This window comes from Alternaria ethzedia, assembly GCF_023757985.1.
Source record: "Alternaria ethzedia strain BMP 0044 chromosome Unknown scaffold_5, whole genome shotgun sequence".
NCBI lineage: Eukaryota > Fungi > Ascomycota > Dothideomycetes > Pleosporales > Pleosporaceae > Alternaria > Alternaria ethzedia.
This window is the reverse complement of record NW_026056198.1, coordinates 1,395,482-1,411,951: the sequence shown is the minus strand read 5'-3', so window position 1 is coordinate 1,411,951 and position 16,470 is coordinate 1,395,482. Positions and strand designations below refer to the sequence as shown.

Here is a 16,470-nt window from a genome sequence, read left to right as displayed (position 1 = left end):
TCGTGGTTTGGTTTGACGCGAGATGGTAGGAATCAGATCAGCAGACACACCTGATTGCTGTCGTGTGAGAACGACAAGCGGGCGGGCCAGCGGGCCAAATCAACTCGGGATGGGGTTGAGTTTGCTTTGTTTGCACGATGACGCGCGCGCATGTGACTGAGCTCGGACGATTAGATAAGCCACCTTCTCAACGCGCCCATCTGAACATTGAGGAAAGAGGGCGACCTTAACTCTTCGCATAATGAAATGGTAACATTGAAGGACTTGAGTATGCTGTGAACGTAGTATATGATATTTGATCCACCTTCTTACAACAGTATCCCACCCCTAGATAGCATGCTAGAACGCCCTTCTAAGACCATAGAAATCAACGCCATACAGCACGACAAGATACGCCGGCTTAAAACCCAGGGTATCAAGAAGAATATCTAAAAACCATCCCCTTCATGCCACTCCCTCCCCAGCTCCTCAGCTCTCATCCTCGGATCCTGCCCCCTCACCTCAGCATCATGTTTCAAGCCGTCGACAATGGGTCTCAGCCGATCGATCTCCCGCCTATATTCCGCGTCCTTCCCTACCTCTGGTATTTCCAGATCTTGCAGCTTTGTCTGATCACCATCTCGAGCTGCTTCTTCTATCGCCTTTCGCATCTCTTCCCACTTCCTAAGATCCCCTTCCCGGTCTCCGAGTTCGTTCTTGAGCGCAATGAAGTTCGCGTATTGCTCTTCGCCGCCGAAACAAGAGCCGTACTGGTCGCAGAAACAGATGTGTTCCTTGGGGCAGACGACGTTCTGGCCAGTGAAGACGAATTGCCATACGTACTCCCAGATGCGTCCGCTGAGACGGTCTTCCAGACGTGTGTTGAATAGCCAGTCTCTGTACCAGACGTATTGCGCGTAGGGCTTTGCTTGTATGCGTTCTCGTGAGAGGGCGAATTGTGCGCAGCAAGGTTGTGCGAGAACGGTGGGTACTTCGTCGAGGGGGAAGAGCTCGCTCCACGACTTAGCTAGGAGGACCTCTTCCTGCTTCTGGGGGTCCAGCTCGGTTGCTGCCGGGTGCATCCAATCGGGACAGCCGGGATGCCAGCTGCACCTCATGTTCACGAAGCCTTCTCTCCAAACGCGGGCTCGGTTGAGTCGGCTTATAAGCAGATGCGCGTTGTTGCCGAGGATCTCGTCGTTGTGCCAGGACAACTGGTGCGCGTGCATGAAGATGGCGACATCGGGGAGGTTGTCGTAGTTGTCAATGATCCATGAGAGATATATCATGACCTCGTGGCCTTTGTTCTTGGGTGGATGTAGCGGTGCGGAGGGGTCGTCGGCTACGTAGACGGCTGTCTGCTGCTCCGGCATCTTGTCTAGGATCCAGTCAACACTCTCATGCTTCGTCTTGGCAATCACCAGTGTCGAGGTATAGTTGTGTTCTGCAGGCATTGATGAGCCTGGCTTGAATATGGGGGTCGGGTTCCAGTTCGCATAATCTGGGTCTTTGATCGCATCTTTCGAGGGCTCGACGTCGCCGGTACTCAGAGGTGGCCGCTCGTCACTGCCAATGTGGTCTCCTAGACCGACATGTTGTGGTAGACCCCGCCATGCCTGGCTGGAGTCTATGTCAGAATAGAAGAATGCGACTACGAATAGTGTGAGGATTAGCGCGAGGACTGGTATGACGTTTCGTCGGGTCATCCTGCGTGAGTTGAAAGCGAACGACTGGCAGGGGGCGAAAGGCGTGGATCGCCAAGGTCAGCGTGAGGTCCGGATGGTCTTATACTGTCGCATTGTTAGCCGGGCATACTTGGGATCGGACTTGTCAAGCTCACGGTGCTGGTGGAGTCGCCGCGCGGCAGCTGGGGTTGGTCGAAGGAAAGCTCCGCAGTGACGAACGTGGAACGACGAATGAATGACATAGGCCACCGGAGCGCGTATGAGCAAAGAGGCGTGGCATCGCGAAAAGACCAGATATACAAGACCATGGACTTTAACGCTACACCCAAGTCACAGCGCACAAGACACAGGCGTTGCACCTGTGGCCCGCTACGGACGCCGCAGCGATGGCGACGGATGACTTTGGGCTGAGGTTCGGTCGTGCTAGAAGCCAGAGACGGCCCGCTACCTGCTGCAGGCTGCATCCAACCCTGCATCGGCCTTTCAGTCGGGGCACCCCGCGGCTCCACGCCTGCCGTGGATCTCCAAGAACAGCTTAATTCTTTAGCCAGGCACAAGCGTCGAAGTGTATCTCACTTTGGCATTCTGCATGATCAAAGATGGACTTGGCATGATTGGCATTCTACATGGCTCTACGGAAACTGCAAATGTTGCAGGGGCTGAGGAGAATTAGCCGCGCATTAGGTTTGACGTTGGCTATCTGATTCATCAAGCGACTGTGGACGCCTCAAAGTCCTATAGTGGTGATAACATGTGTGCGACAGAGATGACTAAATCTCTTTGGTCGCGGGAGCATGAAGTGTGATGTTGCGGCGTAGCCGTTGCGCAACGTCTTGCACTGTGTGCTTATTGCAGCACACACATCTACAAGTTGGTGACGATGCCAACATTCCGCTCTACTGTCGCCAAGATCAAGTAAGTGTCGCGTTCACCAGTTTACCTTGTTTTGCAGTCGATGTTTGCATGACTCCGACTCAGCTTATGAGTGGCATGGTGAGGAAAGCACGAGTGACGAAAAAGGAAGTGACACAAACGAGATTGGAGGGCACGCACCTTCGAATGTACCCCCGGAGCATAGACTTGCACACACCGCCTCGTTTGCATGGAGCAATCGCGACGCGTCTGCAAGCTATCATCACGGGCTCTGGCGTCGACTTTGGACCTCAGGCAAGGTGCCCAACTATGCTGTTCGAGTTGCGCGACACCGACACGCAACTGGAATGCTGTGTGGATACATCTCAAGCATCCGTTACGTATCGGAGCGAGTTTACATTGCGAGATGCTGTGATGGTCGGGGGTCGAGCCGGGCAAGCCCATTAATGTTACTGGGTCGGGGCTGCGTTGACATGGATGCGGTCATGGTGGATGATAGGAAGAGTATTTAGACAGTGCTGGTCATGCGGAAGGTGGTGTGGACGGGTTACTGGACGTCCAGGTTGCATCGTGAGGCAGTAGATAGAAGTACAATTTGGTGTCGATCAAGATGACTGGTGCTCCCAAGGGCTATAGACGTTGCCCCGAAAGCATTTACCGAAGTGCTGAACCGTTTCTCCAAGGAAATACCGAGCCGACGAAGGGCTAAGACGATGTCGAGCTGCAAGACGCCAGATCATGGTTTGATCCCACCTTGCTACGATCCATATCGAAGAACTTTTGTCGACCACATTTCCTTTGTGTGCGTGTGAAAGCCGTATTAAACTGAACCCAGTGAAGTAGCCATGGGATTACAGGAATGAAGTGCTGAGAGAGGCGACAAACCGAGGAAGCCATACGAACCCTAACTTAGTACCGCTTGGGTTCTGCCTGTGTCAGCTGAGAGCTAGCGGTATGAGCGATCGTAATCACCCTCGTACGAGCGTCCTCCACCGCCGTACGCCTCGCGCGGAGGAGGGGCGTCGTAGGCGCCAGCAGCTGGGGGAGGGGGCCTGTCGTAGTAGCCACCTCCACCACCCCGGCGGTCATCGCGTCCGCCATCGCGTCCTCCATCGCGGCCACCGTCCCTGCCACCGTAGCTGCGGTCAGAAGCATAGCGGTCGACGCCACGAGGACCGTAGTCGTCGCGACGGCCGCCACCGTAGCCGCGATCGTCGTATCTTGAGCTGCGGGAACCGTAGTCGTCGCGTCGGCCGTAACCGCCGCGGCGGTCATCAGTGTAGCGATCGTTGTAGCGAGGGCCACCGCCCCGGCCGCCACGTCCACCGAACTCTGAAATGTAATTAGCACGACATGTACGCTGCAGACAGCGAGCAGACTTACCACGCTTGGGCGGTCCGTAGTACTTGCCCGGGGTGGGAGTACGAGGACGCGCACGGCGAGCCTTCTCAATGCTGAGTGTCCGGCCCTGGTGAACCTCTCCTTGTAGACCCTCCTTTGCTGCGTCAGCCTGCTCGGAGGTGACCATCTTGACGAAGCCAAAGCCGCGAGACTCCTTAGTGTGAGGATCGCGCATGATGTTACACTGCTCTACCTCGCCATACTTCTCGAAGAGACGGGTGACCTCCTCTTCGCTGAGAGTAGGATGGATGCCGGTGACGAAGAGGTTGGAGCCTGAGTTGCGGCTCTCATCGTCATCGTCCCTGCGCTCTGGCGGCGGGCCACTGGGCATTCGTTAGCGACAATTCCATCTAGATGAGCAAGCAAGCAGATACATACCGGCTGTCGCGGCCGCCAGGTGAGGCACTGCGGGCGCGCGCGCCATCGTCGCGACGGTCACCACGCGGAGACCTGCTGCGGTCGCGTTCATAGCCGCGAGGCTCGTCTGCAAACCAGTCAGTAAGGGCGCTGGCATCACACAGGGCGGGAGACAAACCATCGTAGCCGCGCTGTTCGTTTTCGTACTCCATGGTGATGATGTTGTGGTGGGTCGGGGGAGTTGGTAGTTGGTTGGTTGAGGAGAGGTGTTTGCTGAAGCTGCGAGTTTGGCCAGTTTTTTGGCAGGGCTGATCGACGGTAGCCGCGTCCCTGTTTAGTAAGCGTCGCGCTAAGACAGCTGCGCTGCAAGTGAGTGGAGTAAAAGTGGAAAAGGTGATGAGAGAGCGGAGGCCAGATGCTATTTGTAGCTAAATGCGATGTTCGCTCTGTCAAAGGACTGTCCTGACTGTCCTGACGGCAGCTGCGCAGGCTCGAGTGAGGCAACTGCTAGGGGCCGGAGCAGCGCCCTGGTCGCCCTGTCTAAGCCGTCAACGTCAACGTGCGTCAATATTACTAGTGCACCGCCGTTTCTTTAGGAGTGAGGCTCTGCGCTCCCGCAGAGGACCTTCACGAACGGAGTGAAACATTCGGTCAAGTGAGAATCGATGATGCGCATTACCACCAAGTATATTCATAATCAAGCCAATCGCAATGGGCGCTTCGTTGACCGAACCCCGCTAGACGCCATGCAGAGTCGACCAGCCTTCCTCCAATTACTCCTGCCAGAATGCTCTGCCGAAACAATACATCGAAGTGCGGTATCATGTGCCAACTCCGAATGTGAACGCCTTGCGCCAGTAGCACCTCATCTACCCATCAAGGTAGCTATGCTGCAAATGCCAATGATAATACAAGACATGGCTCAGGGAGCGCATGCCAAAGAAAAGGATAAAACAAACGTGAACCCAATCATCTACCATCCCCTCGATCTCTTCTGCCTCTTGCGTGCCACCGCTTTCTTGATTGCGGCGACATTCGACTCGGGCGTGTCTGTGGGCCGAACTGGATCAGAGTCGGCCAGGCCGTCGAGTTCGTCGTCGTCTAGCTCGCTAAGCTCCTCGCTCATGTCTCGGAGTACCTCACGACCGGTGTACCGTTCTTCGTATACGGTTGTGCCATGTACATCGAAGTGCTCAAAGTACCAGGGAACACCGCCATTGCCCAGAGGGTTGAGTAAGTTCTTCTCGGATCTTGGGGGCGTGAGAGGCTCGGGTCGGCCATTGGTCTCCACACGGGCTTCCACCACTGCGTTCTCGGGCTGGTTGCTGGACACGCGAAGAGCATCTTGGCCAAGTTGAATGGCGATGGCCGCCTCGTCTGCCGCCTCGTCATGTGCATGGTGTGTGTGATGTGCGTCTGCGGCGTTCTCGTCCGGTGTGGGCGCAAGCTGCATCTCCTCTGGTTTCTGAGTGAGCACAGCAGCTTCTTCGCCATCAACTGCAATTTCCTGAGCTTCCTCAACAGTTGTCGGGTCGCTTTCCGTCGTTTGTCGCACAGTCTCGTCGTGAGACAGGACGCTCGGCCTGCGTTGCAGCTTCTGGTTGAGGAGTGTCTCCAGGTCCGGTAGTTTTTCGTAAGGCCGACCAGCCAGCTCAGACTCCTTGCGGATCGCGTCTTCAAAGTAAGGTTGTAGGCTTTTCGTGATTCGCTTAACGACCTTCTTCAATTCCTTCTGCTCAGAGCTCAGACTGCTGTGCGCACTCCTGTTCAGCTGATCTTCAGCATCGCCAACGTTGGGGACAGCGGCAGATCCAAGCTCAGCACTCAAGACCGCGGCCACATCGTCGTTGAATGTCTGCACCGAAGTATAGTATTTCTCATCAAGCTTGGTCTGCAGCTTGTTGAATCCGTCGCTGAAGTAGCCTCTGCTATCAAGTCTAACGCGAAGTTAGTAGGGATTCAAGATCTAGAGGTGGATTGCTTACGTTTGTGCTCGGACCAGGATAGGCTGCAGTAGCTGAGGTATTGGGAAGTAGATGCAATCGACGATCTGCTGCAGTATCAAGACGTCCTTGAGCTTCTCAGCTTCTCGCTGTTTGACCATCTCGCAGAGGACACGTATCTGCTCCATGTCATCTTCGAGACGTTCTGCAAACTCAATGCGTCGTTGGAGTCGGGGTCTGCCAGCTGCTCCCATGCCTGCAAAGTTGCGGCGAGTGATCTCCATAGAAGAGAAAGCCTCCATTTGAAGCTGGAGACGCTTGAGAAGGGCCGCACCTCGTCGTGCCTCGCGCTTGAGCGTCCAGTACTTGCAGGCTTCTTGCACAAATTCCTTACGCTTTCGTACATTAAACTTGATCAGCGTGTTTTCAACGTTGTGGTAGACAGCCTGGGGCACAACCGGAGCTCCAGATGGCAGTCTCCAAGACTTGGTAGATTGTCCACGTTTTCGCTTGTTGGATCCAGGGGTGTCATCATCCGGTCCTTCGATGGAAGGCATCGCGTGCGAAGATCCAATAGAAAGCGCGTAGGCTTGGCTGTCCGGCCAGCGAATGTGACGCATGGTGTGACGGTAGAAGGCCTTCGCATCTGCGATTGCACTCTCCACATCAAATTCACGCTTCCAGTCGGACGGAGTGTGTCGATCGCAATAGGCCTTGAGCACAGTCGTATCTTGCGGGTTCGACGATTGCGAGGACTTCATGCGCAGGCATAGTCTAGCCCTCCGTGCACATGTGACGTGGAAAGCTTCGAAACAGGACTTGTGGCCGCATTGTATACAGGCCCCCATCTTCTGTTTGCAGATATAGCAAGACTATTAGGCGATTAGTGCGCTACTCGAACAATGAGGAATCTTGATCACTTACCAGTTTCCACCTAGTCTTGGGTACTTTCTCAACGTCTTGCACTGGCTCTTGAAATGTCGCATTGCCCAGTGATACCTCTGGTATCCACATGGCGCACAGCAGATGTGCCCACTTCATTGTGGTTGTCTGTTTGAATGCACCGTCTATATTCGGACAGAATATGCAACCCTGTGAGTGTCAGCATGCATTTGGTAAAGCAGCAAGGAACAGGTCATACCGGAAGCTCGCTGACAGGGGTGCCGCGCCCGACCAGTTGACACCGTCTGCACAGCCATTGTCCCTCTGGGATGAAAGGCACGCCATAACACTCCTGGTGGACGGCTAAGTCGCAACCATCGCAGAATACTATTGCATTTGTGTTCTCGCAGTCGCCGTCGTCGCAGATGGCGCACTTCGTATCTTGCTCTTCGCCTTGGCCAGCAGGCTCTCCGTTGACAGCAGCTGCACTGCTCGAGCGTGGGCGATGTGTCTGAGGTGGCTTCGGGTTGGGTTTGGGTATGCCTTTCACATGTCAGCCATTACGTTCGCTTCGTTTTCGCACCACAAAACTTACGCTTTTCCAGCGCGTGCCACTCCTTCTCGATCTGGGTGATGGTTACTTCGAATATCGCAGGCTTGATACCTTCGACACCCTCTTCTTTTCGCTGCACATTGAGTGCTTCCAGCCACCGGTCGTCTTGCTCATCCATGTCGTACTCGACGCGACCTACAGCAACTGCGCCTGCGGTACCTTCGGCCTCTGTCTGCAGAGTAAGATCCAGATCTTCTTCGATAGAGCCTTCTGGTAGTCTAATGAGGCTATTTTCCGATGGCCTTGTGAAGATCTCGCTCTCTTGGTATCCGATGTTCGCCATGGTCTTGTCGACATAGTTGACCTTGACGCCCTCGCTTTCTTCGTGTTCTTTGAACGGGTCGACTTGACGCACTGATGGCTTGGGCAGATTCAGCTTTTCCCTCGGATTCATAGTCGGAAGGGGGTTGACTCGTGGTCGAGGCGGCGATCCGAGCCCAGCTAGCATAGAGTCTCGGTTGCGAGGCGGTCGACCTGGGCGTCGCTTTGGTGTGACGAAGGCGCCTGAGCCGTTGACGGCTAAGCTTGCGTCCTCCTGCTCTTGCGCGACATCCTCTGCTTGTTGCGTCCGTAGGCCGTCAAGAACCGCGGAGAGACCGCTGTCGACGGCGTACTGGCCCGTCGATGAGCCATTGAGCGGAGTCCCCGGGGCGCTGTCTGCAGGGCTGATGCCATCTATCTGGTCTGCGCTGAAGACGGGGAACTCGGCGTCGATGTCCAGTTCCGGATGAAATTCGTCCCAGCTCCGCTCCTCGCGCGGCTTGTATCCATCGTTTTGAGCCACGGCGGCGGCGACTGCGGCGGCCGAACTGGAACGCGGTCCAGCTGGCGGCCTTTCGCGTCGGGGTCTGGTGTATGAGGGTGAAGGCGCTGATATGGGCAGGCCCTGCCGCTCGGCGTTGATGCGTCCTACACGGCCACGGGGACCAGTATACGCGTATCCTCCAGGTCCAGTTCCTCCTACGGGCGTCTCCAGCCCCTCGTCATCCACGTATCGTCCCCCGCCTCCTGGTCCGCCTGGAACGTACTTGCGCCGCTTGCTGGCTGGCGCTGAGTCAGATATGTGTCGCCGGGGCGGTCGTGTGCTTCTCACGCGTGGTAGTGGTGTGTCAGGAACAGGCGCCATGTAGAAAGTGCGGATGTGTCCAGAGACCCGCAAGGGTGAGGTTGGGCGATCGCGAAATGACGCGCCGGCGCCGGTCCTGTCAGGTGCAAGCTACGGCAAGCGCGTATTCACCCGGCAAATCGAGTGCACCGTGTTCATCGATTCGGGAGCCTGCGGTGGGCGATGGGTGGAGGGGCGTTGGCTGCGAGACAGGCGCGATACCGTGATGCGCCTGCTTGGAGGTGCGAGCTGGGGTCGATCAATGCGGCTAGTGTGCCAAGAAACATGTGGGCTACCTAGGCAGTTCGTCGCAGCTCCCGTTCACTGCACCCTACCGCGTCGTTTTAAGGCCGATCCGTCACTACCAAGCTCGGCAATCCAGTCGTCTCTGCCGACGTTAGTGACTATCTCAACAGGTGTTTCCTGAGTTCGATTTGCCCTCACGTGCTACCGGAGTTCTTCCCATTTCACTCAGCCATCTAGAAGGTTTACTGAGCCGCCTTCTGCACAAGGAAATGTAAACCGATTCACACACATCACTAGATTAGGTTCGCATTCAACTTCAATTCATGAGTCGCGCAGCCGGGAACATCTGAGTTCCACACGACATCTTGTGTCGGGCCAGGGCTGCAGATCCCACTACCCCAGGTTTTCGACGTCACAAGCGAGCTGGTTCCTGCATGGACACAGTCATTGCGGCCTTGTTCGGCAACTTCATCACCTAGGTGTCAGCAGTGCTACCAATCCACCAAACCACCCTTGGCTACGATGTTAACAACAAGTTCCGAAGTATTCATTTGCCGATCTTTCCACGTCTACTCACAATGCGCATCGTACTACAATCGGAAAGGAGTACAAATCTTTTGCAACTGTCGTTCGGACGGGGTATATGGTTTTCTTCCACTGCAGCAAGCTCGATGCTCATCGCGCATCTCTCGCGTAGGGCTGCTTCCATATTGACCATGTAGGCGCGACGCTGTACAAACAGTATCCTCACTTCCACACCACCAGATAGACAGCGCCTGGATCAACTCCGACTGATCTGACTGTACTGCATTCAAGACACGGAATACATTGCGCAAGCCCTATGACATGGCTTGCCTACAAAGTAAGAAGACGCCCGAGGCGCTCGTGTCAGCATCATCGAAACTGAGATAAGGCACCAACATTGGAAGCCTCCCTTGTGGCACCACCCGATACTTGCAAATCATAACCATTTGGATCAATACAACACGGCTCATACAGTAGCAGGCTAAATTAAATGGCCCAACAGGCGTCATCCAAGAACAATAGTAAAGCCGGCACTGATTCGAGTCACGACCATCCCTTGCTCTAGGCCTCGGACCTAAGACCCAGTGTTTCCCAGCGCAACCCTTGCATCAGCATCGGAGAATTCATTATGGCAGACGAAAATTCCACATCCCCAAAGCCATTTCGGGTCATTGTTATTGGCGCCGGTATTGTCGGCTTGTCGCTCTCACACGCTCTACAACTAGCCAATATCGAACATGTCGTCCTCGAAAAGCACGACAAGATTGTTTCATTAAAAGGCGCAGCGCTGATTATCTGGCCCGCTGTCGCACGCATCTTCGACCAATTTGGTATTCTCGATAGAATCACCAAAACCACGTCGCCCGTCGATGCCTCTTACAAACGATGGCCAGATGGAAGTTTGATCTGCCGCGATGATACTATGCAGGCTGTGAGCAAACTGTATGTTTCCATACTCTCGAGATATGTGTTAAGTGGGTGCATCATGCGCTGACTTCACGAAAGCTTCAAAATACCGAGCATCCTGTTCGATCGTCAGACTTGTGTGTCGCATCTATACGAGGGACTACCGGACAAGTCCAAAATTCACACCAGCAGGCGCCTTGAACGTATCGAGCAAACTGACACGGGTGTTCGCGTCCACCTAGCCGATGGCTCTACCGAAGAAGGAGACATGGTCATCGGCGCAGACGGTGTGCACAGTCATGTTCGAAAGCTTATGTGGGATCACGCCGACAAGTTCGAACCAGGCAGCATCCCCGAAACCGACAAAGAGGTCATGTCGTTTGGAGAATACAGAGGTTTATTCGGCGTCAGCACTGTTCCAGACAATGCTCAACTCGGCACCTCCAATACAAATATGATACTTGGTCAGGACGTTACCATGCTTCTGTTCTCGCAGATGGGCAGGGCTATGTGGGGTATTACCTTCAAAGACGAATTTCAAAAGGCAGAGCAGAAAGGTAAAGCTACTGAAGCAGAGATTGAGGCGGTGGCTGAGAGATTCGCCGATCTTCCTATGACAAAAAGCATCACACTGGGCGATGTATGGAAGACAAACGAGCGACACGGTCTTCTCTATGTCGAAGAAGGCGTCCTGAGTAAATGGCATGCCGGGCGCATAGTTCTCGTAGGAGATTCAGCACACAAAGTACCCCTCCCGGACTCATCACCAGCAAAACGCGTCACTAACACAAGACCAGATGACAGCCGACCTCGGCATGGGCGCCAACATAGCCGTCGAGTCCGCCGTCCACCTCTGCAACATCCTGCACCGCGAATTCGCCTCCAACCCCACTCGTCGCATCTCCACCCCCGATCTCGCCGCCCTGTTCGCCGAATACCAAGCCGGTCGCCACGCACGAGCAAAGGAATACGTCGAAACCAGCGGCAAGCTCACGCGTATGAACAGCTATCAGTCACGCTTTAATTACTTCTTTGCTGGGTATTTGCACAAGTACATTGTGCCGTCTCAGAAAGCAGGACTCATCGAATCGTTGAGTGTGGCGCCTAAACTGGACTATGCACCGACGAGGACGATTGACGAGAGTGCAGAGGGCTGGCACTGGATGGAGAAGCAAGAGATGCAGAAAGCGAAGAAGGGTGGTTGGTTCAAGTACATGGTCTTGACATCGGTTGTGGGGGTGACTGCTGCGTATATGGCGCGTGCGGGGGTACCAGCTCTGCTGATGAAGTTGACTGTGTAAAACGTGTGCGAATTGAGTGTAATAGTTTTCTTTCCCTGTTGTCGGCTTCGCAAACACTGTCTTTCCAGTCCGCCGCGTATATAGCAAATCAGCCCTCATTAAGTCCTCCATGACAAACACAGTGGCTTCCCGTGTTCCGAGCAAGTGTGCTCGACGCATAATACGGCTTCAAACACTTCCAGCAAAAGTGGACATGGCATTTCGCACCTGTTATGTCGATCAGCTTTACCGTCACATTTAACGAAGATCCTACCTCTTCTCCTGGTACGGGAAATATATACGTACATTCCATATGATCACACCCCTTATTCTTCTCAATCGGCCTCTTACACCCCGGACACGCCTTTGTCGTCTTCTCCACCACCTTCCTACTCGCTTCCTCCTCTTCCTTCTTCAGCTTCCCGTTTGTTCTGTAGTCGTACTCTGTGCATGTCTCTCCTTTATGCCAGGCTACGTTGTGAACGACACAAGACGTCTTTTCGCAGGTGTTGCACCGGAATTTGGGGGTGTTGGGTAAGTGGACTTGGCCTGCTTTGCAGCCTTTGAGGGGGCACCAGTGGAAGCCCAGCCGGGCTTCTTGCTTGGCGCGGGAGGAGAGGGTGCTGTAGCTAAGGGTCATGTTAGTGTGTCGGTAGAAAGGGTGGGGATGTGCGGGGTGTGGAAAGGGAGTAGGGAAAGGGAATCGTACCGTTTAAAAATGTCTTTCGGTGCAAACTCTCTCATATCAGCCGATCGCAGTTGCGTTTTACATATAGGGCATGTTATGTCGTTCCACAGTTTTGCGCTGGACTCAGATGCAATCCATGTGCGAAGACACTTTCGGCATACGTCGACCTCGTGCTTGCAGTTATTGGTAGGCGGCCGGTCGGGGAAGTGGTGCAGCGAGAGCGTATTTGTGCATACTGTACAGTCTTTCTTTTCTTTCTTGGGTTGATGCGAATCGTTTTGGTGGTGATGGCTGTCTACTCGGTTGAGCGACTTGTGCCTTGTACTGTCGCTCTCGGCTCTTTTACTGTGGGGGTTGCTGGACTTTGGCTTGTGTGGAGCTTCTTTCTTGGTTCGATGCCTGTCGGATGTTGATGTATGCTCTTTTTTGGCTTTGCCTATGGGTATTACTCGGGTAGGATGTGATGCATGTGAAGAGGCCGACCTGCGGTCTCCGCGTCCAGGTCTGGCTGTCACGTTGTTGGAAGCTGCCTGGCCATACCGATGTCGTCCGGTTGAGTCTACGTCAGAAGAGGAACTATGGCCTCTGTCGTAACTCTTATTAGATCTTGACTGTCTCGACTTCAAGGCGACTACCTTTCCCCGCCGCTCATAAGCTGCTTGGATCGTTCGCTGACCGCTCCACGACTGGCCCATGGTTATATTTGACGTACGAAGAAGCCGTAAGAGACGGGATAAGGATGTTGAGAGAGTTTCAAAGTAATTCGATGCTGCTCGATAACCAGTATCGGTAGAACAAAGTGCTTGGGATGAGATTAGGAAGCCTTTGCGTGGCGGTGCATCCAGACCGGGTAAAGGTCTGCGGTCACGTCGTGGCGGGCGGTGCTCTGGCACCCATAAACAGCATAAATAAATAAGGACTCGAGAGCAGTTGCACAAGTGGGCAGATGCGTGTCGATGTGGGTGTCATTGTGCGCGGGGTCAGCCCACTGCAACCCTTGGAACCGGTCACCAAACCGGTGAGTAAGCTTGTCGGTAATTGGTTATCCACCCTGAAGGACTGGATACTTCCAAGAAGGCTGCAAAACAGTCTCTAATACACTCAGACATGTGCCATGATAGCCGATCAGCCTACTAAGTGACTTCGGAATGTAAAAGCGTTATCCTGTTCTAGTGCTGCGCCATGCTGTCGCGTTCAACGGTAGAACCAACCCAACTCATACCGATTGCCGTAACAGTCGAGTTCCCCAGCTTCTGAATTTGCCGGCTTCCTTAGGACCGTAATATTCCCAGGCCAGTACCCCTCTACATCGGGTTCAGCCTTGCCCATCTCCACTAAATTATTGTATGCGGCCTTCCTTTCTCGCCGAAACTTGCCAATCTCACCCACCACATCGATGAGCGGAATTGCATCATGAACATCTTTACTGGGGTCCACTGGTGAGACGGGATTGCTAGGTGCAAGCTCCAATCCGCTCATAGCTGCCAAGGGCAGACTGCGGCCTGGCTCACGACCAGGCTGTCCACACTCTTCATCGTCGAAGAAGGAGAAGTCATGCGTTGCTGCCTCCCAAAATGCTTCAGAGTCCGCATCTTCAGTAGTTGACTTTGTTGGATAAGCCCGCCAACTGGTAGAGATTTTCTTAGGCGCTGACTGTGGGGCCGCCATCTCAAGTACTACTCTCCGAAGGGCAAACTGGTTTCGTGCATACTCTTCTTCTGCTATGGCACGCCTACGTCCTGGCGGTAGCACATAAGTGTGCCTGGCCCGTTGCTTGGCGATTGAAGCCTCCTCGGCTGCATCCTTGATGAACTGTATAATCCGATGAACGATTTTCCTATCGCTGGTCATGGTCGGCACATCTGTTAGAACGAGAGTGTGAAGCTTCGGAAGCATCCCAGGATTTAGTCGAGGTTCACTTGCTTGGCGAAAGTCCAGTCGGACTTTTCTGTCCTCGATGTAGTAGAACGAATTGCCTCGTGACCTCGTCGTAGTCTTGGGGGTCGGTTGATCCAGTGCACTGCTGCCGTGGGTCGGCGTAGACGATGAAAGACGTTCTCCAGGATCCTGTCTGTTTGCAGCTGCGTGAGGCTGGTAGATCCCGTTTCCCAGTGGGCTAAGAGGGCTCAATGGCGAGTCTACAGGTATGACTTCCGGAGCGCAGGCAGGATCCCGGTTGATTTGTAGTGATTGTGGAGTAACGCATATTTTAGGAACGTTTTTGGCGTCTCGTCTTTCACCATCGGGAAATTCTGATTCTGGCCTGTCGTTTTCAGCGAGTTGAGGCGTTACAGGTGAGCCGGGAAGCTCAACCGGATATGATGAGTCCCCTGAAACCTCGTGTACAGCTAATGGGATGGAGTCGAGTTCGGGTGTCGGTGGCTCTACAGCTTCGAGCTCATGCGCATTTGGAGGTTTGTAGATAGCGAGGTCCCCAGTGAGTTCCGCGCGCGGCGAATTGGGCGTTTCCAAAGGGGCGTCTTCTGTTACCAACTCGTAGTTGATCCGCAAGTATCGCAGTCTAGATGAAGCATACTCTGCAAGTATTGGAGTAAGTTTTGATACGCTAGGTAGTTCCAAGTCATCATTCGGTGTTTCGAGCGTGAGGTTAGACGGGTGCGTCACTACAGCGGGTAGTATACCCACATCTAGGACTTGCAAGCGTCTTGATCGCAGCAAAGCCGATATACCTTCAACAGTTATTGCATTACTGGAGAGATACAAGTGCGAAACTCCGACATCGCTCGACTCCTCAATGCTTAGACTGCCGATGAAGCCGCCTGTAAGCTTTTTGCGAAGATGGCCAACGAGGTTTTCAGATTCAAAGGTCTCTGGTCCATCGGTTGGGTTGGCGTTCTCGACAGGCGCCAGTGGTCCACGAGAAGAATGCGTCACAACAACCCTCTCTTTCAAGCACAGTTCAAGAAGGAGTCGCACGCTAGTGTCGGTCAAAAGGTTGTTGCTGATATCAAGGCTTCTGACGCGGCTGCTGATTGCATGCGCAACTACTGAGAACTCCTCATCCCTGATGCCAATTCCGCGAAGATTCAGCACGCGCAGATTTCGGAGGTACTTGAAGGTGGAAAGAACCGCCTTGTCTCTCGCGGCTGCAGTCTTTGATAGATCCAGCGAGACAAGATCTGGAAAGTGCGGTAAAGCTTCTGCAAGGCCCATCGATGTAGCATTTGTACAGCTGGAAGCATCTAGTAGGCGTAGGCTGAACACCGGATATGCGTTGGGGCGAGTCAACCTCCATTGTAGGCTTGAGTGTCGCAGGCTCAGAAGACATGCGTGATCGAAGAAGGGCAGGCCGTCCACAATCAGGCACTGCAGACGAGGTAGGTGTTCCAAACAGTCTCGAAGCCATTCTGCGTGAGGTCCATCATACAGCTCTGCATGAGCCGGCGGGAATCGGAGAGTATGTGTGAGCTCTCTTACAGAAGCTCGCGCATAAGGTAATGTACGCTTGAACCGTGTGAGTGCCACTATTGGATATCAGTATGTATCACTGTCTCCGCGCCTTGATAACCCACCATATACAGTATCATTCTGGACCCCAAAGTGTGAAGCCGGGCTGCCCCATAGGTTCGGTGTGAAGGTCTGGTGCCATTGCCGGTTGACCAAAGCTGCTGAGCAAAGGTCTTGAGAGGGCAGATAGGGAGCGATGAGCACCCAAGGATCGCGTCGCATTACACTTTCGTAAGATGGAAGGAGATCGTCCATGGTTATGAGCGAGTGGAAAGAGCACTTGTTGTTATGGCAAGTTCCATTAGTCGCCACTTAAGGTTGTGGTGGAGACCGGAAGGAAAGGCGCATGCATCTCTGTGGATTGCGACGAAGGTGAGGTGTGCGTGCGCATCTTTCCGTCGATGCTGGCAGCTGGCAGGGCTGACTGGTGAGGCTGTGCAAGTGTTGCAGTTTGCCGGGTCACAGCTGCGATGATGCAACACCTGGCCTGACTAGCCCGATTCGGCTACCAAGGCTTAC

At 54.1% G+C, this 16,470-nt stretch overlaps 4 protein-coding genes across 4 annotated transcripts; 1 reads left to right on the top strand and 3 right to left on the bottom strand.

The window, feature by feature from the left end:
• Window positions 1-428: 428 nt before the first annotated feature.
• J4E87_003178 (uncharacterized protein) lies at window positions 429-1,685 on the bottom strand (the record flags this gene model as incomplete). The annotated part of the gene is made up of 1 exon (XM_049374811.1): window positions 429-1,685. The coding sequence occupies one exon, from the start codon at window positions 1,683-1,685 to the stop codon at window positions 429-431; it is 1,257 nt and encodes a 418-aa protein (XP_049235802.1).
• Window positions 1,686-3,483: 1,798 nt separating this feature from the next.
• On the bottom strand, window positions 3,484-4,507 carry J4E87_003177 (uncharacterized protein; the record flags this gene model as incomplete). The annotated part of the gene is made up of 4 exons (XM_049374810.1): window positions 3,484-3,869; window positions 3,921-4,261; window positions 4,317-4,422; window positions 4,474-4,507. 4 exons carry the CDS (start codon window positions 4,505-4,507, stop codon window positions 3,484-3,486), a joined length of 867 nt encoding a protein of 288 aa, XP_049235801.1.
• A 761-nt stretch (window positions 4,508-5,268) lies between these two features.
• Window positions 5,269-8,859, bottom strand: J4E87_003176 (uncharacterized protein; the record flags this gene model as incomplete). The annotated part of the gene is made up of 5 exons (XM_049374809.1): window positions 5,269-6,232; window positions 6,281-7,110; window positions 7,163-7,330; window positions 7,380-7,663; window positions 7,716-8,859. 5 exons carry the CDS (start codon window positions 8,857-8,859, stop codon window positions 5,269-5,271), a joined length of 3,390 nt encoding a protein of 1,129 aa, XP_049235800.1.
• Window positions 8,860-10,237: 1,378 nt separating this feature from the next.
• Window positions 10,238-11,816, top strand: J4E87_003175 (uncharacterized protein; the record flags this gene model as incomplete). Its single annotated transcript, XM_049374808.1, has 3 exons — window positions 10,238-10,551; window positions 10,615-11,239; window positions 11,313-11,816. 3 exons carry the CDS (start codon window positions 10,238-10,240, stop codon window positions 11,814-11,816), a joined length of 1,443 nt encoding a protein of 480 aa, XP_049235799.1.
• Between the last annotated feature and the right edge of the window lie 4,654 nt (window positions 11,817-16,470).